This window comes from Purpureocillium lilacinum (assembly GCF_023168085.1).
Source record: "Purpureocillium lilacinum CBS 284.36 DNA, scaffold_1, whole genome shotgun sequence".
NCBI classification, from domain to species: Eukaryota; Fungi; Ascomycota; class Sordariomycetes; order Hypocreales; family Ophiocordycipitaceae; genus Purpureocillium; species Purpureocillium lilacinum.
The window spans coordinates 1,842,817-1,866,419 of record NW_027072111.1 but is presented as its reverse complement, the minus strand read 5'-3'; the positions used below and the strand labels follow the sequence as shown (position 1 = coordinate 1,866,419).

General features: G+C 61.6%; 9 protein-coding genes across 9 annotated transcripts; 4 read left to right on the top strand and 5 right to left on the bottom strand.

Moving 5' to 3' along the window:
- Positions 1-88: 88 nt before the first annotated feature.
- Positions 89-915, bottom strand: PLICBS_000285 (uncharacterized protein; the record flags this gene model as incomplete). The annotated part of the gene is made up of 2 exons (XM_018318729.2): positions 89-841; positions 913-915. 2 exons carry the CDS (start codon positions 913-915, stop codon positions 89-91), a joined length of 756 nt encoding a protein of 251 aa, XP_018184254.2.
- A 482-nt stretch (positions 916-1,397) lies between these two features.
- Positions 1,398-3,173, top strand: PLICBS_000284 (urmylation protein; the record flags this gene model as incomplete). Its single annotated transcript, XM_018318730.2, has 3 exons — positions 1,398-1,677; positions 1,791-2,004; positions 2,108-3,173. 3 exons carry the CDS (start codon positions 1,398-1,400, stop codon positions 3,171-3,173), a joined length of 1,560 nt encoding a protein of 519 aa, XP_018184255.2.
- A 219-nt stretch (positions 3,174-3,392) lies between these two features.
- Positions 3,393-4,275, bottom strand: PLICBS_000283 (TIM23 complex component; the record flags this gene model as incomplete). Its single annotated transcript, XM_018318731.2, has 2 exons — positions 3,393-3,496; positions 3,546-4,275. The coding sequence occupies 2 exons, from the start codon at positions 4,273-4,275 to the stop codon at positions 3,393-3,395; spliced, it is 834 nt and encodes a 277-aa protein (XP_018184256.2).
- A 979-nt stretch (positions 4,276-5,254) lies between these two features.
- PLICBS_000282 (uncharacterized protein) lies at positions 5,255-6,901 on the top strand (the record flags this gene model as incomplete). Its single annotated transcript, XM_018318732.2, has 1 exon — positions 5,255-6,901. One exon carries the CDS (start codon positions 5,255-5,257, stop codon positions 6,899-6,901), a length of 1,647 nt encoding a protein of 548 aa, XP_018184257.2.
- Positions 6,902-7,350: 449 nt separating this feature from the next.
- PLICBS_000281 (uncharacterized protein) lies at positions 7,351-9,444 on the bottom strand (the record flags this gene model as incomplete). The annotated part of the gene is made up of 3 exons (XM_065599571.1): positions 7,351-8,166; positions 8,194-9,186; positions 9,310-9,444. The coding sequence occupies 3 exons, from the start codon at positions 9,442-9,444 to the stop codon at positions 7,351-7,353; spliced, it is 1,944 nt and encodes a 647-aa protein (XP_065455643.1).
- Positions 9,445-12,542: 3,098 nt separating this feature from the next.
- On the top strand, positions 12,543-13,733 carry PLICBS_000280 (uncharacterized protein; the record flags this gene model as incomplete). The annotated part of the gene is made up of 2 exons (XM_018318734.2): positions 12,543-12,800; positions 13,011-13,733. The coding sequence occupies 2 exons, from the start codon at positions 12,543-12,545 to the stop codon at positions 13,731-13,733; spliced, it is 981 nt and encodes a 326-aa protein (XP_018184259.2).
- A 972-nt stretch (positions 13,734-14,705) lies between these two features.
- On the top strand, positions 14,706-17,258 carry PLICBS_000279 (uncharacterized protein; the record flags this gene model as incomplete). Its single annotated transcript, XM_018318735.2, has 1 exon — positions 14,706-17,258. One exon carries the CDS (start codon positions 14,706-14,708, stop codon positions 17,256-17,258), a length of 2,553 nt encoding a protein of 850 aa, XP_018184260.2.
- Positions 17,259-20,645: 3,387 nt separating this feature from the next.
- On the bottom strand, positions 20,646-21,866 carry PLICBS_000278 (uncharacterized protein; the record flags this gene model as incomplete). Its single annotated transcript, XM_018318736.2, has 1 exon — positions 20,646-21,866. One exon carries the CDS (start codon positions 21,864-21,866, stop codon positions 20,646-20,648), a length of 1,221 nt encoding a protein of 406 aa, XP_018184261.2.
- A 782-nt stretch (positions 21,867-22,648) lies between these two features.
- Positions 22,649-23,527, bottom strand: PLICBS_000277 (uncharacterized protein; the record flags this gene model as incomplete). The annotated part of the gene is made up of 1 exon (XM_018318737.2): positions 22,649-23,527. One exon carries the CDS (start codon positions 23,525-23,527, stop codon positions 22,649-22,651), a length of 879 nt encoding a protein of 292 aa, XP_018184262.2.
- Positions 23,528-23,603: the final 76 nt, after the last annotated feature.

Here is a 23,603-nt window from a genome sequence, read left to right as displayed (position 1 = left end):
CATGGGAACAGCCTCGTCGTGCCATGGCCCAGTAAATCCACGTAGTGTCCATCCTCTTCCTCGGGTATCAAATCAACATCTAGCATGCCTACTTCTTGAACGCGGGGTTCTGCTCCATGGTGGAGGAGATGTAGCCTCGCAAGGCCGCCCACCTGTTGCCCGTCTCTGTGGGTTGTTGCGGCTGTTCCTTCGCGCCCTCTGTCATGGCGACGTCGCCAGCCTTGGCCCTCGATTTGCCGGCCTCCTTGACGCCAGACAGGCCAGCTGACGGAGTAGCCGCCGACGTCGAAGCGGCAGCGCCGGCGCCCGTCTCTGCAAGCTTGGCCATGCTGACGCCAAAGCGCTGCATCTCGCCGCGCACGATCCTCTCCTTGCGCTTGAGCGCGCCCTTTGTCATCTTCATGCTGCGGTGACGAATGCGCCCCGCCTTGGCGGCCTCGCCCGCGTCCCTACCGCCGTCCGCATCGTCACCTGACGCGCCGCCGCCGTAGCCCTCGCCTTCGAGGTCGTCGAGGGCGCTGGCCAGGGCGGAGAGGTTGCCGAGGCGGTTCTTGGCCTCGCGGCTCTTTTGGCTCTTGCGGCGCGAGATGCGGCCTGAGGAGGTTGTGGTGCCGCCAGAGGAGGCGCGGGCAGAGGAGGAGGAGTCGGCGACGCGGGAGACGAACACGGAGCGGCGGATGGTACGGCGGTCGCGCTTGGTGGAGAGGAAGGAGTCGGAGACGGCGGCGTCGGGGCGGAAGAGCTTGGTGGGGAGGAGGGGGTGGATGGTGCCGTCGACGCGGGCCTGGCGGAGGGCGCGGGCGGAGGGCTTGGGGGCGGAGGAGCTGGGCGGTCGGGGGGCCTGGTGGTGGGAAGACTGGTCAGTTTCCGTGGTGGTCGTGATGGGATGGGACGGGGGAGGCGGAGACGCACCATGATGGCGGGAGGCTGCGCGACGCGATGCGGCGCAATGTGTGCTCAGAGTCGCTAATGGCACAGTACAATGAACTCAATTGCTGGCGATTGAAGGGACTTGTAGGTAGGGAAGCTGCTGGTCGTGGGCCTGGTGATGCGGTTGTTGGTGTACCTTTTGCGGTCGGTTGCGAAAATGGCTTGGCTTGATGGCTGTCGTCGAAAGTTTCACGGTGAGGGAGGGGCTCACCTCGGTGAGCGGCTCCATCGATCCACGGGATGTCAGTGCAGGTAGGTGCCTGGTGGGGCACGGCGCCTACCGACCAGCTGGTTGTGGAGGGGCAAAGGGACAAACCTCAGGTCACATCCATTCGAGCAGCAGCAGCACTACACTCTAACACACTTTTCATCTTCCTCTTCCTCCTCCTCTCTCCCTCTCTCTCACTTTCTGTTTATTTTACTTCTCATCTTTCATATCTTGCAGGTTATCTGTGTCTCCCTCCGGCATGGCTGAACCACCACCGCCTTGCGAAGCCGCCGAGACGGACATGTGCGGCAACATGCACAAGATCGACCACCTGCGCAGGGAGATTGCCAAGCGCGAGACGGAGCTCGCGGAGCTCAAGTCGCGGCTCGCCGTGGCGGAATCCGAGGAGAGGGCCCAGAAGCAGCAGCACGAGCGAGACGACGACGACGGCGGCGAGACGGCCTGGCGATGGCCGCTTGAGGAGCACGAGTATGAGCGGTATGGAAGGCAGATGATTGTGCCGGGCTTTGGCTTGCAAGGTGCGCTCCTCTCAGTTACATTCTCATGGACTCTATCTCGACAACGTTGTTGTTACGGGGACTGCCCATCACGGAGATGAGATGACGCTGACATGTGAGAATGAACAAAACAGCACAGCTTAGACTCAAGAAAAGCAGGGTACTCATCGTGGGCACGGGCGGCTTGGGGTGTCCCGCCGCGGCGTACCTTGCGGGGGCGGGCGTCGGCACGCTGGGCCTTGTTGATGCGGATGTGGTTGAGGTGTCGAACCTGCATCGTCAAGTCGCGCATGCTACGTCGCGTGTTGGCATGAGCAAGGTGCTGAGCGCCATTACCTACCTGCGCGAGTGAGCCTCTCCGTCTCTCTCCTGCTCCTCCCTCCCTATTCCTATGACAAGGCACAGATGAAGGGACACTCTCAGCTAACACAGCGCGCGCGACGCGCAACAGGCTCAACCCAACCATCACATACCGCAGCCACGAGGAGGCCCTCACGCCGCGCAATGCCCGGTCCATCGTCTCGCAGTACGACCTCGTGCTCGACTGCACCGACCACCCGACGTCGCGGTACCTCGTGTCGGACGCGTGCGTGCTGCTCCGCCGCCCGCTCGTCTCCGCGTCGGCCTTCCAGACGTCGGGCCAGCTCGTCGCCCTCAACAGCCCGCCCGGCCGCGGGCCCTGCTACCGCTGCGTGTTCCCGCGCCCGCCCCCGCCCGAGAGCGTCGTGGGCTGCGGCGAGGGCGGCATCGTGGGGCCCGTGGTGGGCGTCATGGGCGTGCTGCAGGCCCTGGAGGCGATTCGGATCATCTCCTCGGGAGGGCTCGAGCAGGAGGACGAGGAGGAGAAGCACTCCGCTGCTGCTGCTGCGGCTGTGGGAGGAGTCAAGGCGGCAGAGGCGAAGCAGCGGCCTGACAAACCTGCGGAGCATAGGCTGCTCATCTTCAGTGCCATGGGCGGCGATGGGCCGTCATTTCGGTCTGTACGCATGAAAGGCAGGCGGGCCGACTGCTTTGCCTGCTCGGACAAGCCCGGGTTGAGCCTTGAGTTCCTCGAAACGTCAGCCGACTACGTGCAGTTCTGCGGCGTGGCGCAGCCCGTGTCGCTGCTCGCGCCTCACGAGCGCGTCTCGGTCGATGAATACCGCCAGATACGCGCCGCGCAACAGCAGCAGCAGCATCAACACCAGGACCAGCACACCCAACAGCGGCAGCATCTCCTCGTCGACGTTCGGCCCGCGGAGCAGTTCAGCCTCGGCAGCATCCCCGGCGCCGTCAACGTGCCCATCAGCCGCTTCAACCGTGGGGAGCCCATGCCGGAGCTTGACGACGTGGCGCGCGAGGGTGTGCCCGTATACTTTGTGTGCCGCGTGGGCAACGACTCGCAGATTGCGGCGCGCAAGTTCAAGGATCAGCACGGTCTGGAAAAGGATAAGGAGGGCGAGACGTTCATCGGGGACATTGCGGGAGGGCTCAGGGCGTGGAAGGATGCCTTTGACAGCACGATGCCGTTCATATAGCAGTTGCCATGAAAGTCGTAAGCATCAAAAGAAATGGAAAAATTTGGAAATGAGGAATGAAATTCGAGTCGTCTCGACAAGGGGAGTTGGCCGTTGTACATGATTCTGGGGATCCTATATGCTACAATGAGAGTGTGGGCGTCGTGCCCATGGGGAGCTTCGCTTTCCACCCTTCGATTCAACTACCAACCATTCCGTACATGGCCTTCCATTGTTTTTCTACACAAAGTTGGCCGTCTTCTTCTTGTTAAACGCCCGCTGGTCCTTCAGCCACTGCCTATATCCGGACACGCTCTGGATTTTCTCGCCGTAGAAGTCGGGCACTGTGAAAGGTCAGCAACAAGCCGTCCATGCTCGAAGGGGGCATAGTACCTGGGTTGCCGGCGCTCGAGTTGGAGGGATCGACCCGGTTCTTCTTGACGCGGGCGAAAAACTCAACCTCCTTCTGGATCATCTGGGCCTTGTAGCGGTGGTTGAGCAGGTAAAACACCTGGTTGCCGATGCTGGGGCCGACGAGCCAGCCCATGCCGGCGCAGGCGAGCGTCATGAGGCCGAGCGTGACGAAGGGGTCGAGGGGGATCTGCATGACGAGCGGCTCGGCCATGCCCGTGGAGAGGAGGATGGCGCCGGCCGCCCCGCCGAGCAGGCCCGTGCCGACGGAGAAGACGAGCTGGATGCGGCGGCGCTTGAGGCGCAGCTTGAAGAAGGAGTTCCAGTCGAGCTTGGACGGTGTCGCGGAGGAGGAAGACGCGGCGGAGGAGGAGGAGGATGCAGAGGCGGCCGCTGCTTGCGCGGGGGAGGAGGACGAGAAGGATCGGGCGGCGGACGAGACGATGCTGGACGGGCGGCGGGCGGGCGTGGCCATCCGGCCGCTGCACGCAATGGGCAAGCCCTGTGCGGAGCGCACCACGACGGCATGTTGCTGGGGCCTCAGCGACGCCTGCGCGAGGCAGACAGGCCGCGCGGCGGTCGAGAAGGAAGCGGTTTTCGTGGTCGTCGCCGTCTTCGTCGTCGAGGCGGGAGCGGCTTTGGGGCAGCAGCGGGCGAAGCCGTGGGCGGAGCTGGGCCAGCGCGAGGCCATGGCCTTGAGCGACACGGACATGGCGGACGAAGCTTCCGTCTTGTCGCTTGTTCGGTGCGACGGGGATCAATTGAATGGGCGCGTGTATGGACCGGCCGCGGGTCGGATTCGCTGCTGCGCTGTTCGTCGAGCGTCGTGCGTCGAGTTCGCGCGGGTTGCGGGTTGCAGGTTCAGGGCCGGTTGTGGATGGAGGTTTTGACGGGGAGGTTTTGCGGGAAGCTTGGGCGTGCAAAAGGATTGTCAAGGCCAAGGTCCGGGTTGGTTGGCTGCGCCGGCTGGGCTTCCCTGCTCTTGTGACCCGCCCGCCCGTCCGCCCGGGGAAGAAGAACGACGCCGCCTGTGGGGGGGACGAGTCCCCGCTAGCGCTGGGCAGCCGCAGCGGCAGGCGCGCCCGGTGAGAGAGCTGCAGCGCGCCAGGCACGAATCCGCTGGAGCCCGGCTGGTGGCTTGCGGCCCCAGGCATCACCGCCAGCTGAAGGACCGGACCGCCCTATTTTTTCACGCAATATTTCGGCCACTCTATTAGGCCTCGAATTTCTACCTCTAATGCTAAATAAATACTAAATAACTTTTATCCTCTTTATATAGCTAGATTTCTTAATTAAATATACAATATTTATTTTATTTAAGTATTATTATAAAAATAATTTAATTAATAATATAGCTCTTTATATAGATAGACGCTTATATTATAGCTACTACTTAGAGCCTTGCCGCCGAGCTAATTTGTTAATAGCTTACCTAATATATCTGGCGCTGAGCTTAAACGTAAAGGACCAGCCCCCCATCGGGCCCCTCGACGACTTCATCCTCTGTGCCCCCGCGACTTTCTGCGACGCGACTTGAGCAACTCGAATGCATGCCCATCGTCGAACGCGGCGCCGTTGTTGATGCCATGAGCTTCTGAGGGCCTTGGCGCGGTGCTGGTCTGGAGACGTCGCGACATCAACGCTAGATCGCGACCCGCGCCTCGTCCCAGCAACGCCTCCATGATCTCGACATGGAGCTCGGACCGCCACCGATACGGACGGAGGCGAGGCTGCGCGACAGGAAACCGAAGCCCAAGAACCGCATAGTAATCCCGCTGGCCTCGAAGCCGCGCGACTATGTCCCCGGCAGCGGCCCCCCGTTGCAGCGCATCTGCCTGCTCCCGCCCGCCGACTCGACCGCCTACATCGTCGAGCGCATCCTGCTGCCCTCTCCCGGGCTGGCGTCCAACGGAAAGCCGCTCCCGAAGCGAATGACGTACATTGTCGGATGGCGGGACCTCCCGGCTGCGACGCTGCTCGTGCCAGCCATGAAGATCCTCGACTACGTGTCCCCCCGCGCGCTTGAGGAATGGGAGTGGAACCTGGAGATGCAGCTGGAGGAGGACCGCAAGAAGCTGGTCGAGGAGAAGCAGAAGGAGCTGGAGCAGCCGGTCGAGGAACGGAAGAAGGCGGGCAAGAAGAGGGGACGGCCGCCGGCACATACCGCCATCGAGGCCGGCGCCGTCGCCGAGCAGCCTGAGACGGACGCCCAGGCGCGACAAAAGGCGGGTGCCATGAGCCTGTCCACGCCCAAGAAGAACAGATGGGAGGACTTCGAAGGCCTGTCGGATGATGAAGACATGAGTCCGTCGCGGCAACTGGCACGAGAGATCGATTGGGAAACTGGCGAAGAGTCTGGAGCAGCATATCAGGACGCCATGGAGCTGGACTACGAGACAGCCGAAAACGCGGGCTGGGAGCGGCCAACAGGTGTCTTCGATGAGACTGACCGCAGCCGGGTCACATCAGGCAAGTCGGCTCCTGGACGGTCAGATCTGCTTTTTGGGACGAGTTCGGGAACGCAATCGCCATATGAGACACCGCCGTTAACCAGTCTACCTGGGACACGGAATCCGAATCCAGCAACTCCCGCGAACGGGGGATTTGTCTCGTTCAACTCCATGAACGGAACATATAGTTCACAAAAAGCCGTCATCCCTGTCGAGGGAGAAGGAACAACAACCACAACCCCCAAGACCAGGCCAGAACCGAACCCCGCAAAGAGACCGAGGCCGCGGCCGAGTACTTCGTCAAGCAGGAAGCCCGCAAAGACGCCGGCGTCGGAATCGAAGCCAGTCGTGGACGAGAGCGGGGAGACGGCCTGGGTCGTGCGGTACATTCAGGGCATGGAGCTCTATGAGGTCGAGGGCCGCGGCCTGGTACGTTACTTCAAGGTGCTGTGGGAGGGCGATTGGCCGCCGGACCAGAACCCGACCTGGGAGCCCGAAGGCAATCTGCCAGCCAGCCTCGTCCGCAACTACCTTAAGCAGGATAAAAGGCGGAGGCAAGCTGCGGCACGCGTCAAGCCTGGCAGCGAGAAGAAACCTGCGCCGTTGCCCAAGACTACCAAGCCGCGGCCGCTCCCGAAGCCGAAGCTGATGACGGGCAAGCAGTACCGGTCTGTCAGCGACGCGTTCACAGGGGGCGATGAGGTGGAGGATTTGGGATGGCCGAGCTCATATGGGGACAGCACACCGAGCGGCAGAGAGCCGTCTCGGATGGAGGGCGGCGATGGCGCCGACGAAGAGCTGCTGGTGGTGGAAGAAGGAGCCGACGACCCGAAACCAGCAGCATCATGGAAAGGAGCAGGGGGTCCATTGGGAGCATTCTTATTTTGAGGGTATTCGGCAGTGCTTTTGGAGACTTGGGCAGTCTCAAGCTGGGCATCACCAGGAGGCAGGATTTACTTGTGAGGATTCTAGAAAGGCGTTACCCAAGTTGCATTGCTACGATGGTGAGAACCTGGGATGGGACTGGACACTGGCGTGCTGGTACACTTGGTCTGATGACTCGAAGCATGCGGATACCCATCATATCACAGGCGATACAAGGTTATAAATAGCAGGCACCTCGTCGCCTGTTGATTTTCTGCAATCTCTCTGGGCATCCCATCGCCATTCTCTATGCCAGCAAAGCAACTTGCCAATCAATCTGTGTCCCCCAAGTTCATCATCCCCTGAAGCCAGTGCGCGTTCACATCGCAGCCATCCACCAAGAAACATTGCAACTTCGCAAGCCCCAAATCGTCCGCATCGCCGCTCTGCCAGCCACATCACACACCCCTTCTCTACTCCTCGTCGTCCGACTCTCCAAACGGAGCCCGCCTGAACGCCCTCGCCTTCTTGAGGTAGTCCGTCACGACCTTGGCCGTCTTCATCGTGCCGCAGGCCCATTCGCACTCGCCGCCCGCGCAGGGCACGACGCGCCACTCCTCGACGCCCATCTGCGCGGCCCTCTCGCGGCGGTGCCTCGCCAGCGCGCCGTAGCGCTCCCACGTGCGCAGGTTGGGCTCGCCGCGGGCCTCGAAGTGGTCGTCCCAGATGTCCGCCCACTCCGGGTCGTGCAGCGTGTGCGCCATGAGGATCTTGTCGTCGTCCTCGGCGGTCAGGCGCCAGCCCCAGGCGCGGCGGATGAGCTTGGCCGTGCTGCCGATGATGCCGTACGTGATGTCGCCCTTCCAGTTAGCGCGCGACTCGAGGAACGGGGAGAGCTCTTCGGGCTCGAGGTCGAGGAAGCCGGCGATGGTGGCCTTGTCCAGGGGCTTGCTTCGACGGGGGGTCGTGGCGGGCGCGGCGCCGGCGTTGTCGGCGGAGGGGTTGAAGTTGAGGACGCGCTGGTTGTAGGGGTGGCAGTTCCACATGCGGGAGATGTGGTCGGGGTAGACGTGCTCCACGGGACCCGAGCTGTTCAGTCCTCGCGCGAGCACCTCTCCCTGACAAGAGTCGGGCACGAAGCAGATGGTCAGCCACGCGCTGGGGTCCTCGTCGCCGATCCACGAGCGTCGGGCCTGCAGCAGAGCTCGCGCGCGCTCGGCCTCGAAGATGGACGCAAACTCGATGGTGACGGCCTTGTCTGCCAGGCAGTACTGTGCTTCGGTGACGACCTACGCCGCCGGCAGCAAGCTAAGCACCAGCCAGACCGTGTCCTCCGCCACGGGCGCAATCTTGACCGCCCGCGTGGCGCCCCGTTCGAGAAGCTGCCGGTCCGCCGGACGGATGGGGTACGAGTGGGACGGGGCGAGCCAGGCGCGGACCGTGTAAGGCTTGCCGTGAGCGTCCTTGAACGTGACGTGATGGCTGTTCTTGTTGAAGACCTCGACAAAGCCTGCCGCAGACGTCGAGTACACAAACTCAATCATGGCCGTCGCCAACTCGGTCAGTCCCGCTACAGGGGAAGAAGTGCTAGTGAGAATGACAGCGCTGATGACGCCGCCGTAGCAGCGGACGCTGCGAAGAACTTGCGCGGCCGTGGCGTCGGGGGGCAAGTTACCGAGAAGGACACGGCGGCTGCCGCGCGTCAAGGCCTGCGAGTCCGTGGTGAGGTCCGAGGACGTGGGCGAGGACTCGACGATGTAGGCGACTCTGGGCCAGGTCAGCTGAGTTATTTCCGGATGATACGACAGGTTCAGGAAGCTCTCAGACGCGTTCTCGATGTGGTGAACCTCAGGGCCGGAGGTCGGCGTCAGGGCCAAGGTGCTCGCCATGCTGTCATCGTCCAAGTAGGCGGGAGGGGATGGGCTGCCACATAGGGTGGGTAGCGCTGGCGAGGTGTTTCCGTCCACGAAGGGGTCGTCGGCTGCGTTGAAGCCGGAGCGAGTAAACTGGGGATCGGGCTTCCAGTGCGGGGGATAAGACGAAGAAGTCGCTCGGCCGGCGGCTTTGCGAGAAGGAGAGCCGCCTTGATGCTGAGTCGAAGCATTTACACGGCGACGTTCCAGTCTGGCAGTGGTGTAGTCGGCCAGTAGGGTCTCGGGCTCAGGCTCCATCCGCTGCTCGAGGAGGTCCAGCGCAGCCGTAGCCGTGAGCTTCATGGCATTGAGCGAGGAAGCGAGATCCTTCCAGGCCTGTTGCTTGTCGCCGCCGTTACCACGACCGATTCGACGGCCGGAGCGGTCGAGCTGCTCCTGTAGTCGACTCTGGTCAAGATTGTGTTCTTGACTGCAAGGCATCCCAGGGGCGTGCCTCGCTGGACTGCGGTGGGAGAGGAGGGAGTTGGGGCCGGGCTTGGTGCTAGGGGAGAGACTTACAGTGAGGGCTCGCACTTGGGATTCATCCTCGTTGAGGCGCTTGACGAGACTTCCAACGTCCATTTCAGCGTCCATGTTGTCGATTCCGAGCTGACGACGTTGAATGTGGGCTCGTAGATGCGGAGGCAACGCCATGATGGACGTTGAAGGGGGGGCGTTGATGGTGAGAGTAGAGGTTGGGCAGTCGTGAGAGGGATTGTTGCTTTCTTTGGTGTTTATGACGGGAGCTGTAGGGCTGTGATTCTCCCGCTGAACTCTTTCCGCTCTGCAAGCGCCCTGATACGCTGTGTACGCGTGCGATTTCTCAGATTGGGGTTTGTTGACCAGGACTACAACCTGACGGTGCGGTCGAGCCAAGTTCCCCAGTCGATGGAGAGCGAAAGGCACCGAGGCCTAGTAGTAGATTGCAAATGAAGCTCAGTGAAGGCAAAAGCTCTTCTGGTTGTGCATCACTGCCCGGGGGCACGTTGAGCAAGCGGAATAAAGCGCGGCGGTGTGCGGGAGGCAGGCAGCGTAGAGGTTTTGTTGACAGGGCGACGCAGAAATACCTCACGAGGGCCAGGCAGCAAGAAAACGAGAGACTTGAGACGAGAGGGCGAGGCCGTGTGAATGCTCGCCGGGTTCTCTCGGTGGGGAGGTTTTGTCGTGGTGATGTGTGCGGGCGACGGGGTGCCGCCGGAGTACGCCAGGAGTGAAGCCAAACGGGGACGGCCACGCGACGGACACGACAACCAGACCGCAACCCGTTGCAGCACACACAGTCGCTCGACTACATCTTTAAGTATTCTCAACATGGTACAGTAGTAGATCTAGGATATCTTCGTACGGACGTGGTGGTTGAAGCGCGGCCTGATTCCGGCATCTGAGCGTCCATGGGAGGCGCGAGGACGGCGATGGTGTATGAGCGTGAAACATGGCCACTGGAGAGCGAAGGGAGGTGGTGAGAATGGACGAAATGTGTTGTATTTACGTGACTGTGCCTGCTGAGCCCGTGGCGCTCCGCAATTGCATCTACGCAATCGTTGCCAGGGCCGGATACTTGGTCACGTAGCAAACGATCTACTTGCACGTATGTACGCACACTGTTTCCTGGCTGCGATTCTCAATGGCAGGAGGCCAGAAACTACGAGAGCCTTGGGCATGGTTGCTCTGCAGTCAGTACCGTCCGGACTGTTACGTGTATGGCCGGTTGGATGACTGGATACGGGGGGGGGGATGAATGCATCCACTACGTTTAAGCGGCCAGGGCGAATATATCCAGATGCAGAAGGAAGCACGGGTGACTACACGCATTGGCCGAGACACACTGGCCATTGGCGCGTTGGTTGGCGACACGGGCGTTTCCGCGGGATGGTAGACGCGGTCGAAGCCGTCGCCGTGTTAGTGCGCGGCGCTTCATGCGCATCGTGCCGAGCGGCGGAAACCCATTTGAGGGCTCATGGTCGCATCGGTCCCTCCATGGCGGTGCCGCAAACCGAGGAGATGGACGTGTCCGGATTATCGAATGGAGAAGCATTCGATGTCGCGCTCGACGGACGGGCAAGCCTGCTGGCCTGCGATGCTGGCTTGTCAATGCTTCGTACTGTATCAGTTGAATCGTTGCGTCCCCAAGCCGCCCAACCGTCCAACGCGGGCCAACCTTCCCCAGATTCAACTGCCAGCAAGCGGCGCGCCCATGCAGCTAAAAGTGAACACAGGGCTAGCGACCAGTGGCAGCGTCCGGTGGCTTGCGTTGCCGAAGACGCCACCGCGATGGGGAGGGGGAGTGATCCCCTCTTTTTGGCGTCGGGCGACTCCGCACGACGGCCGGCCGGCTGGGAGGAAGAAAAACTGAAGTGACGCCAATGCGGTGGTGCCGGTGGTGTGACGATGATGCAAGCGCCCTGGTCGGCTTGCGCCTTTGATGATTGATTGATGAATGAATCCGGTGAATGGAGATGACGATGTCCCAAGCACCACCACAGTAAGCGACCGCAGCCGTGGGGGTGCGGCAAAGGCCAAGGAAGGGCGCGCGTGCAGAGTGCAGATATTGTGACGCGCCCATTCTTCCGTATTGTTGGACGGCAGCAGCAAGCAGCAGCTCGGCGGCGCGGCTCCCGCACAGGGCGCCATTGACTCTGTCCTCCCCGTCGTCCCGCCCTTCGCACGGCGCATCTCAATATTGGTACAGTACTGTGCTGTATGATAAACGGGGACCGACCGTGTGTTCCGAGGCGGCCGTTGGACAGGGGCGACGCAAATAGAGAGAGAGCGCCAGAGCGACAAGACAAGAATTGCAGCCACTCATGCCGATTTCCGAAACATCGCCGGGGGGGACAGTGGAAGTGGAGTGAGGGGCGGCGACGGCGAGGCGGGAGGGCTGAGAGACGGACGAGGGTGCGGGTGCGGCCCACTGTGCGTGAGGTGCGGCAAACCTAGGGAAGGGACTAGAGGGCCTTGAAGGCATTCCCGGGCGGGCTTGGGGCGATGGGCGGCGCCGCGACGGCGGGTCCGGGTGCTGTCAGAGATCCATCTTGACGTGGGATGGGTCCCGCGTGTAGGCGGTAGGGCGCTGGAAGGGGCCCCGCTAGGCGAGTTCCAAGGTTCCATTTTGACTCGCAACCGCGCTGTGGCCGTGCTGTACTATGTCGGTAAGTCGGTTGGGCAGCAGCTGGAGGCTGTTAGTTAGGTTCAATGGGCGCTTTGCCTCAGAGAGGCCCATGTTCCCATGCTTCCCCCGGGCGGCCGGCATCCACCAAATGGCCCCCCCCTTGCCACTTTCGGCGTTTCTCTTACCAATGCGTGCGCGAACCAACCTGCCTGCTGGAACTCTCGCTCCCGGGCGCCGTTGCCGTCGTACAGGCTCGCTTCGGATGAAGCCTTCCTGGGTCCCCTTGGGCTTTTCCGCGGATTTACCCCCGTTGATCCCCCTCCAGACGGGAGTCTTCATTCTCTCCTTCTCCTCTTCGCCTTTGCTCCATCCCGTCCGTCCCTTATATACGACCCGCGCCGTCGTCGATGGGCTTCGTGAACCTCTCGAGAGACGCATGTGAGGTCACTGCGACGGCTGAGTCTTGCTGAGTCGGAAGCAACCGCCGCGCACCACCACCACCGATCGCGCCCGGTCCGTCCGTCTGTCTGTCGACTCTGCGCGCGCGCTCTCTCTCTCTCGCTGGATTTCGACCTTTGCTTTGCTTCGCTTCGCTTCGCTTGTTCCTGTTGGCGACGGGTCCGACACCCCGCGGCGCCGCACCATGGGCTACCGCACGTGGAACTTCGACATTGACCGGTACCTCAACCCGCTGGTGCCGTCGCCGCCATGGCGACACCTACCCTACCCCGTCGCCTACTGGTTCGGCTACCGCAAGGGCAAGCCGCGCGAGATGGGCAACCTGGTGCCCATCTTCTGGGCCTTCATCGGGGTCTTTGGCGCCATCCTCCTCATCGAGGGCGTGTCGCGGCACGTGCCGTCGTTTGAGCACAAAGGCGTGCCCATGATCGTGGGGTCATTTGTACGTTCCGTTCCTGTCCCTTGCAGCCAGATCTACCCTACCTTTCTGTGATTGTTGTGGGAGGAGGGAGGGGGTGCCAGCGTCGCTGTTGGCTGGCCCGCGGCGTCGGGTGGGAGCGCACGCGCACACACCTGCAGCCGCGATGGGGGATGTGGTGATCGCCAGCCCGAGTACGGACCTGACTAACGTCGTGCGACAATGGTGCTGTAGGGTGCCGCTGCAGTGCTCGAGTTCTATTCGATCGAGGCTCCCCTCGCGCAGCCTCGCAACGCCATCGTCGGCCAGCTCATCGCCGCCGTCATCGGCGTCAGCGTCGGCAAGCTGTTCCAGCTCAGCGACCGCTTCGCCGACATCCAGTGGGTGGGCGGCGCGCTGTCGTGCGCCTCGGCCACGGCCCTCATGGCCCTGACCAAGACGGTGCATCCGCCCGCCGGCGCGACGGCGCTGCTGGCCGTGGTCGACGCCAACCTCATCCGCATCGGCTGGTTCCTCATCCCCGTCATGATGCTCGGCTGCGCTCTTATGCTGGGCGTCGCCCTGCTCGTCAACAACGTCGAGCGCCGCTTCCCCATGTACTGGTGGACGCCCGAGGCCCTGCGGCCGTCGAAGCCCGCGTTGGTGCGCCGCAAGTCGGACGAGGAGATGAACGTGGCCGCCGGCGCGGAAAAGGGGGCGGCCGCCGGGGACGCCAGCCACCGCACGGCCGTGAGCGACGGCGAGGGCGAGGGCAGCAGCACCCAGCAGGACCAGGGCGACATGGACGTCGACGACGACGACTCGGAAGGGAACCGCGTCATGTTTAAGAGAGTGAGCCGGTCGCACCAGCACGCGGGAGAGGTGGTGATCAAGCCGGGCCAGGTGATTGTGCCGGAGCACATGTTTTTGACGCAGGAAGAAGAGCAGCTTCTAGAGACGATGAGCTACAGGTTATGATAAGGACGCCGAGGAGATGTCGGCGCGGCGTGCATGGGTCATGATAAGGCGCATCTGAGATAACTGCCGTGCTGGGATTGGCAGTTGGCCATTGGAGACGGATCTCGAGATAAGGGCGCGCGACTCGCATCTAGAGCTACCCTAGACCTGGCGGAGAAGGGGCCGAGAGAGACGGCAGACGAGTCTAACGACGTTACGGAGTACACAGCAAGGCGCATATAGTACAGCATAATACAGCCAAATGGATTCACCATGTTCCAAATCTGCGTACTCTTTTTGTTGTGCGTGGTGTGTTGGCTGATGCTGTAGAGTAGGTAGGTGGCCGATTGGTGGCAGAGGAAGCATGTTGGAAGTCCACTACCAGTACGTACCTCCCACTGACCTTGACCCAACTCGCCGGTGAGTCAGCCGGAACTTCGCTCGTCGCCTTCCTCTCACCTTCATCGGAGTCCCTGCCGTCAAAGCCATCACGATGCCTGGGCGATGGAGTGTTGCGACCGGCCATCAGGCATCAGGGCCCATCTCTCAGCCTCATCGCCAACCTGTGCGCCTGGCCAGTCAGCGCAACCAGCACCCCATGCACCCTGCCCCGCATAGGTGCCACGCAAGGCGTTCTCGGCTTGGTTCCTAGGCAGCGCTGAGCCACCCGCCGCCAAAACAATATTGTGCAGGGTGACCCATTGGGGACGGAACAACACCTGTACGCATCGAGGCACCTCCGAGGCTCTCAACCGCCATCGGCCTGAGTCACCCTTTGCGGCACAGTCCTGGGGGATGCCATCGCAGTTGGCTGGCTGGCAGGCCCGTTATACGGGCGAACAGTCATGGATCAGCCGGAGCTGGACACATAAAATCAGCTCCTTGCCGCGTCCACACGATGCTCTCCATTCTCTTTATTCCCAACTTGCCCGGGCTTGGTCGACATAGTCGTTGACAAAATCTCTGTCAGGCATTGCAGAGAACCTTGTCATCATGGCTACTTCCAACGAAGGCGACCAGCGCGCCTGGTTCTTGAGATCGACGTATCCCGTCGACTTTCCCACACACGAGGCTCTGACCAAGTCTCGGGCCGACTTTGACGGCTTCCTTGCCAATGAACTGCGGCGGCGGGATGATGCGGCAACACAAGAGGCGCAGCCGGTGACAGGCGACGACGATGCCTTTACCCTAGTCAATGCCACCGAGTCAACCACGGCAGACCTCCAAAGAGACATGGACGCCATGGGCGTAAACGACAAAAAGTCCGATACCAAGGACGAGCCGGAAAGTCGCTTCATGGCCGGCCTCACCCGCCATGGCCAGCCCCCGGACATGGAGAACAAGATGTTGACTGAAAATGCCGACGTCGCGTTCCGCTCCACCAACAACGCCCTGGTTGACCTCTTTGCCGAGCTTGAAGAGGTCATCTCCGGCCCCAGGCTGCGCGAGCTGCTCGAGGCTTCGTGGGCAGCCGACCCGCTCTCGACGCTCAAAATCATCTTCAACGCCCGGTCCATTCACCTCGGCAAGAGCTCTCGGCGGACCTTTTACCGCGCTGCCGGCTGGCTGTACCGGAACCACCCGCTGACGCTCCTGGCCAACCTGCGGTGGCTCAGCCGCCCCGTCATCGAGAAGAAGGTCCCAAAAGACGGCGAGGACGATGTCGTCTTGGTGGATGCCCCCGCGGAGGACGATGAGAGGACACAGTTCGACGTCAAGTATGGGGTGTCGCACGGGTACTGGAAGGACCTGCTCAATATTCTGGCGCTGGCCGCGAACGGGAAGCTGAATGTCTTGGCGAACCCGCGCGATGTGCTCAACGTGGAGAACGAGGCCATTGTACGAAGCATGAAGCGGCGGAGACTGGGATACTCCAAACCGTCGAGGGGGCGACGGCAACAGAGAACCAGAGGACGTGGAGGAGCTGCTCGCGGCGGCCGTCAGGACGCGACTGAAACAGTTGCGGCAGAGAACAAGCAGGAGGAGGCGAAGAAGACTCCACAGGAGATTCAACGCGAGCAACGTCAACAGCGCCACGAGGAACGTCGGCAACGGCACGATGCAGTCGTGGAGCGGTTCAGCACCAAGTCCGAATACCGGGCGCTTTATCTCACAGTGGCTCGACTCTTCGCCGAACAGCTCCAGGCAGACCTGGCTGCGCTACGCAGCAACAACTCCAAGGCCAAGAAGTCGATTTCGCTGTGCGGCAAGTGGGCTCCCTCGCAAGACCGCTTTCACGATAGGCACACGTTTATCATCAGCTCTATCGCGGAAATCATGTACCCACGCGAGTCGCTCGACGACGTGCTCGCGGCGACCGATGACCGCGAGATGTACCTCAAGCATGCTCGGGAGCGCTACCGGCGAGACGTGTCTGCCCTCCGCGCGCACCTGGACATTGTCGAGCGCAAAATTACCGACGGAACCTTTGACAAGATCAAGTACGACCGAGTGCCGTCCCTGGCCATGAACGCCTACACGAAGGTCTTCATAGAGAAGGACCTCGAGCACTTTGAAGAGTATCTCGACCGCGTCACGCGAGGGAAGTCGACGATTTCCGGCGCCACGATGCTGCCATCGACTCTTGTCAAGCAGGCGAAATACCGCGTCCTGACAGCGGAGCAGAAGAAGACCATGCTCCCGCGCGCCCTGACTGAGTATAAGCTGGGCGAGATGAAGGCGCAGGTCGCAAGCGGGCAGTGGAACACGCTGGTCCAGCGTATCAAAGACTCGGGCACCCTGTCGTCTAGCATCGCCGTGTGCGACGTGTCTGGCAGCATGGGGAGCCCGACGTTTGCGGATGGCACGACCCCCATGGACTCTGCCATCGGCCTGTCCCTGCTCGTTGCCGAGGTCACGGAGAAGCCTTTTGGAGGGGCGTTTATCACCTTCAGCCATAATCCAGAGGTGCAGCAGATCGACCTGTCCCTGTCCTTGACGGAGAAGGTTGCCCGCCTGGAAAGTTCACAATGGGGCATGAACACCAACTTCGTCAAGGTATTCGAGGGGCTGATCCTCCCGATGGCGCTCGAGAACAAGCTGAAGCCCGAGGAGATGGTGAAGCGGGTGTTTGTCTTTAGCGACATGCAGTTTGACGAGGCCGAGCAGTCGAAGCGCAAGTCCAGATGGAGCACCTCGTATGAGCGCATCAAGGGCATGTTTGCAGAGGCGGGGTACGAGATGCCGGAGCTGGTCTTTTGGAACCTCGCCGGCGGACGGGCGGGCTACGGTCGCGGCGGTCGCGGCGACACGACGGCGCCCAAGCCCGTCACGGTCACGGACAAGGGCACCAGCCTGGTGAGCGGGTACTCGCAGGGCATGCTCAAGGTGTTTATGGAGGGCGGGTCATTTGAGGACCCCGAGGAAGAGGAAGAGGAAGCGGCTGAGGAAGACGAGGAGGCCGACGAGGATGAGGTTGTGGTTGCCATGCCCGGGGACGAGAAGCCTGCTGAGGCGCCGAAGAAGAAGGCCAAGGTGGATCCCCTTGCGACGGTGAGGAAGGCCATCGGACACAAGGCGTACGAGATGCTTCGAGTGTTGGACTAGCATGAGGTTGCGATGATGTTGCACGGGCCATTGCTGCATATCGAGATTTCTCAATAAATACCCATAATATTTGATGATCCCCGAGACCTGCTCTGGCGATATTCCTTGATCCCCCTACTTTAAATGACGGTATTTGAGTGTACGTATTCTCGCTTATGGATACAAGGTCAGGGGCAGTGACATACACTGCCTTGCTGTGCGACGTGGCGAAAGACGGTATCCATGCCAGACCTGTCTCTGGCTCTCTGAGAAAGCGCGCCTGTGCCGCTGCCCGATCCCGTTCTTTGACGAATTGCATCGCTGATTATCGCGGGATCGACCTCCATATCGAGGAATCGGCTTCGCCCCGTCAGGTCGCTACCCGTGATCCTCAAGCATGGCGTCACTGGAACTACTCATGACTGTCACCATCCGCGATCTTCAAGCATGGCGTCACTCGGCCTTACCATGACTTACATCGCTTGGTGTGACAGAGCTGCCGTACGTCTACGACCGCACGTGGCTTCTCCCCCCTTGATGACTCTTTGCCATCACTGCTGCACCACCACATCCTCCTCCGCCACCACCACCACCAGCAGCAGCGTCACCGTCACCACCACCAGAACTCTCTACGAGCACACCACTCGCTCGCCCCTTCACGGCGCGCGCCGGGTATAACACGTTTTCTCATTTACCGCACCGGGCATTATCCCCGTCCGCTCCGTCCGGACCGGGTGCGTCCGCTCAACGGGTAGGACCGACCAGACCAGACGGCCGTGCACCTCCCTCCTCTATGTCCTCAAGCCCTTCACCCAAACCCCTCCGTCAAGCCCGCCCTCACTCAAACCCAAGCTCCCCACCCGCGAGAAAAAAGGTCCCCTGACTCGTCACTTTTCTTGTTTAAACCCGGTGACAAGAAAAAGAAGAGGGATGGGGATGGTGCCATGCTGCCTGTCCCTATTTCGTTGGGATGATGATGGTGGATGCTACGTGCCACCGATGGCTGGCACGCAGAGTGTCTTGGAGTAACTTGGGGTGTTTGGGCGAGTGAAGAGGTGTGCGAGATGAGATGATGTTGAGTGAGTGAGTCTTTGTGGTTCGCACGCTGAGACGGAGGGAAGGGCAAGGTGGGAGGGGGGTTGAAGCAGCGAGGCGCGCGAGGCGGAGCGGAGGTTCGGATTGGACGGCGAGGGGGGGAAATGGGGAAAGGAGACGGATCGGATGGGACATGAAGGAGGGGAGTGCGCGTCGATGGAGGTGCAGTGGAAGAATTGCAGATATGTTCGTGGATAAGGTAGCTTGGGTTGGGTAGGTGGTGTTGGTGGGTGTCAGTGCTGGTAGTGGTCTCGTCCAGCCACAAGGTGGGATTCTGCCAACGGCCGTGTGTGTGCGTTCGCGCGCGCGCGCGTGTAAGTCGACAGGACGCAACGCAACATTCGAGCTCCGCGTCCCCCTTGCACCCACAGCAGCGCAACGCTTTCCCTCTCCTAGGCACAGCCGGGCCCGCCAGGCACCGACGCCGAAGGAAAATGTCAAAACCAACTGCCGAGCCCTCCCTCCGTACGAGTAACTTGCCGCACCTGCGTGCCAAAGCGCACGGCAGCATCCGCGCGCGCCTTCCTTCCTTGAACTCTATCAGTCATGCCGTCTGCCCTCTTTGGCCTAATCGGGAGGGCTTCGTCAACTGCCGGCCTGCCTTATTGAGATGAACACGTAGCTCAAGGGTGGCGTGCCGGGGACTTTTTTTTCTTTTCTCTCTGTCGTCCTCTTCGTTTCTTCATGTCATTTATTGAGACTCGTCTTTTTTTTTTTTTTTTTTTCTCTGCTTGAAGTTTGCATTCCAGGGCGTGGCGCGGGGCGGAAGCTCGGAAAGCTCTCGTAGCTGTTTGTCTTACCCGCACCACCAATGGAAGGTCCCGTGGAGGGCGGGATCTGGAGGGGTGTGGTGGGGGGAGAGCTTTTGTGTCTTGGACTTGGGACTTGGGTTTGAGGGTTGGGGTTTGGGACTTGGAGCTCTGGTGCTGTGGTGCGGGGGGGAGAGAGAGTGGGAGAGAGCTTGGGGGAGCTTGGGGAGAGCTTGTGAGACATTGTCTGGCGCTCTTGGTGAGCACAGATCGGGGTCTCTTCTTCAACGTCTTAGATCGCACTCACGCGCACGCCCCCTCCCCCTCTCCTCTCCTCTGTGCTGCCAGCTATCCCGTCATCAATGATATCAAGCCTGCCCCTTTCCTGCCTGGCTAATCTAGTCCTCTTTTGACAACACTTGTGTAGGAACTAGTACCGGATTCTTTGCAATATACAACCTAACTTAGGACTTGCGGACTCGCCGGTGCCGACTATGCTTGGCAGCTGGCGGTGGGCCCCTCGTTGAGGAGCAGAGCAGCCAGGCGGCCCAAACAGGCAGGCCCTGATTTAAACCTCACTCTTGCTCACGGCATGTTTTGCAAAAGCTCTCATCTGGCTAGGATGGGTCGTGGCCAAGAAGCGGCTGAGCAAACTAAAAAGGCCGCGAGACCCAGCCGTAGGGGCCGGTCGGTCGGTCGATGGGCGGAAAGACTTTGTTTGGCAATGTCTCTCCGATGGACGCAGTACGTAACATGTCCCCTCCGAGGCATGCGCCATCTAGCGCCCTTCGTATCGGTGTTATAGATCCAGGCACACACAAGTCCAGCCAAGCCTTGACATGAAAGAAAGAAAGAAAAGAAGGGAAAATCTCTGCTCGGCCGCGTGACGCGGCATAGGTACGGGTCCGCGACGAACGCCCATCCATCCATCCATCGCGCGATGACAGAGAGAGAGTGTGTGTATGTGTCAGCCAGAGACACTCGCACTCCACTCCATGCACTCCCCCCCTTCACGATCCTCAACGCGATGGGTGCCTTGTGCCTTGCAGCCCTTTTGCCCTGCTCCTGCTCCTGCTCCTGCATACGTAGTAATTAGCACCTACGTACGTACCTATCTGCGCAGGATGCACGGTCCAACAAGACTTGAGACATGCGACGTTCGTAAAGGTGACGTGCGGTGGAGTCGCGCGGCCCATGCTTGCACTTACACGGCGGCAGCGGCAGCGCCGGGGCGGGACCGGATCCGCGCCAGTGCACGCATTGTGATTGATAACGGGCCGGTGAGCTGTGAAAAGCAACTACCCAACTACCGGCATGGACGGCGGGACGAGCTATCTGATCATTAGGATTCACGTAGCTTATCTCGTAGTACAGTAGTAGCACAGAACAGTTGAGCGCGCACGGCAGATGCCCAATCGTGCGTCTGGTATCACAAATGCTGCCCAAGCATGAGCCGACTCCCCGCCCATCGTGCCAGGCGCATAGACATCCCCTGGTTAAATAATGACTCTGCCTCTGCAGCGCGCGCCGACCCTCCCATGCCCCTCTTCCCGCTCTCCACCGGTCATGGCGATGATGAGGGTCCTCCGTTGCCTCCGCCGGCGGATCCGTCGCCCCCCTCGCCCGCTGCCGAAACGAGATTGTCGACCATGGAGAGGAAGCGGGTCCGGTACTCGTCCGGGCGGGCCGTGATGCTCATGGGCCCCTTGTTCGCGACGAGGTTGAAGGCGGAGACGAGGCCCGTCATGGCCTGCGCGTGAAACTTGTGCTTGGCCCAGAAGAAGTCGAGCACGATGGCGCGGTACGCCCAGCGCCCGTCTGACGATGGTACGCCCGCGCGCCAGGCGTCCTCGGAGGCGGAGGGCGATGGTGAGACAGGCGCGGCCGTCGAGGGCCTTGTTGCCGCCGGGCCGGGGCAGCGCACGAGAAAGAGCGAGTAGTCGACGGCGTTAGCGTCGGCCAGCAACCTCGTGTCGGCGTCGAGGGTGTCGAGCAGCTGGCGCTTCATGGCGGCGTCGACGCGCACGCCGCCGCCGGGAAAGTCGTCGACTAGGCGGTCCTTGACGCTCTGCGGGGCCAGCCGGCCGTCGGCAATGTCACGTTCGGGGAAAAAGTAGTCGTCAGGCTTGAGGTCGTACGTCTCCCAGCTGTCCGGGTCGCTCGCCTCCTCCTTGCCGTGCAGCAGGTTCTCCATGACGATGTGGTGCGTGGGCGCCATGCCGAGGATGCCGCCGAGGGTCGCCTGCGGGGTGTAGGGCATATCCGTGATGCGCACGAGCAGACTGCCCGGGTGGCGCTTCATGTGGGTGACGTAGGGCCCGAACAGATCATGGGTGAAGAAGCGGTGCTCGAAGCGCCGCGGCAGCGACTTGACGAGGTAGCGGCCGTCGGGGGTGGTGAAGAAGGTGGAGCCGCTGTACCCGAGGTCGCCCACGGGGACGAGCTCGCCGTCGCCGTTGGAGTCGGAGCGGGAGTCGAGGCCCCTTGCGTCGTCGTCGTGGCTGGTGGTGGTGTCGCGGCGCTGGAATGAGGCTGCGTACTCGTCCTCGTCCACGTGCCAGACCTCATGGCGGAGGGTGAGGAAGTCGGCGGGGCGGTAGCGCGCGAGGGCCAGGTGGTAGAGAGAGAAGAAGGCGATGAAGGGGCGGATCAGGCTGCTGGCACAGGAGGGCGACGGCTTCCTGCCATGGGCGGGGCGACCATCATCATCATCTTCGTCGTAGCCGTAGTCGGCGAGGATGGCATCTGAAATGGAGGCGGAGATCCGCGAGGAGCGAATCTTCATGCTGTTGATTCGCCCCGGCTATGTCCCGCGCGACACTTGAAGAAAAAAACGGCAGATGCTGACTCTCTATCCGTTGTCCTTGATTGACAAGGCTGATGGGGTTGTCATGGTGGTGGTGATGCTGGTGGTGCCTCGGAAGAGACGTGGTTCCAAAGTTGTCTAAACGTGCATCTGGGGGCAGGAGCGCCTGGTCCGGCGCTTGCCAGACTGACGTCACGGGCGAACCCGTCCACCAGCAGCAGCGGCGCCATCCACCATCGCGATCCCGCTGCATCGTCTCATCACGATTCGGCATATGATCGCTCAGCGTCTGGCTTTCTGCGCCGTATGGACGCAAACGCGAGGGAGATTCGCAGCCCTTTAGAGACGGCATCGCGCGACCAAGGTGGCCTTGGCTTATGGAGCAGGAAGCCTTTCTCGTCATTGCGGCCGGCACGACTACTTCGCAATGCCGCCAGCCCCCACGACCCCCAACATGCTGCCGGCAGTCAAGAAATCTGCATCTGGAGTTGCGCCCAGTCACATTGGTCAAGGCAACACGTCTCTGTGGTTCTCCATGCGTGTGCGCGTGCACGCGTGCCGACAGGGATGCCGGAAAGTTGGGAAGCCGTGGAGGCGTCACAGTGTCTCACAACCCCATGCTCTGCATGGCCTGCACGCCGCAATGCCGACCGCGCCGTCGGCGGTGAATGAGGCAGGCGTCATTCTTATTGAGATTCGTGCTAATGAGCGACATCCAATTCTCTTTGCACCCAGTTGCGTGGCCTTCCAGGCCGCTGCCTTCACAGACGGCCCCCCAGACGCGTCTTCCAGGCCAGGAAGCTGCCGTAGCCCAGGCAGCCCACGAGACAGACCCTGCCGAGCGTGTTGACGAGGTTCGTGTTGGCGCGCTGCACGGCCTCGGAGCTCATGCGCTTGGACGAGACGGCAAAGGAGGCGCGGTCGTTGGCGTGCGGGAACGGCGCCTCGACGAGCTGGCCCGTCTTGCCGTCGCGAACCTGCGGCACCGGCACGCCGAGGTGCTCGCACAGCGGCGCCCACCCGTCCTTGACGGAGAACTCGATGCGGCGCTCGGCGGGGATCCCGGCGCGGAACTCGGCGTAGCGGTCGTTGAACCACGCGATGGCCTTGTCGTGCTCGGTGACGTGGTCGTAGGGCATGCCGAGCGACGCCATGACCTTGGTGAAGCGGATCCAGTTGCGCATTCCCGGGTCCAGCAGGAAGATGTAGATGCGCTGCAGCACGTTGAAGAAGCCCGTGGGGCGGACCGCCCCCTGGACCGTCTCGAGCACGCTCTCGTACCACTTCTCCGGCTCGCGGTTGAGAATCACCACCTTTGCGTCCGGGTACAGCTGGGCCAGCTCGCAGCTGAAGAGGGCGACGGGCATGTCGCAGCATGCCTGCGAGTAGCCCAGCAGGCGGTCCCAGTCGCCCTTGTCAAAGGACCCCTTGCCAAGATACTTGGCCTCGTAGGCACGCACCCACTGCTGCGGGTCGTCGTATATGTTCTCGAAGACGGTGGCCATGTGGTAGCAGTCGTGGAAGCCCAGCTGCCGGAGGGCCAGGCGCATGCTCATGGTGCCCGTCCGGTGGAGGCCGCAGACGATGACGCGCATGGGAACCACGCGCCCAGGCGTGTTGGGGCCCTCCAGCTTGACCATGATGGCGGCAGATGCTGTGCGCGCAAGATTATGATGCGGTGCGGTGACGTCGCGACAAAGAGGCGAGACAGTCACT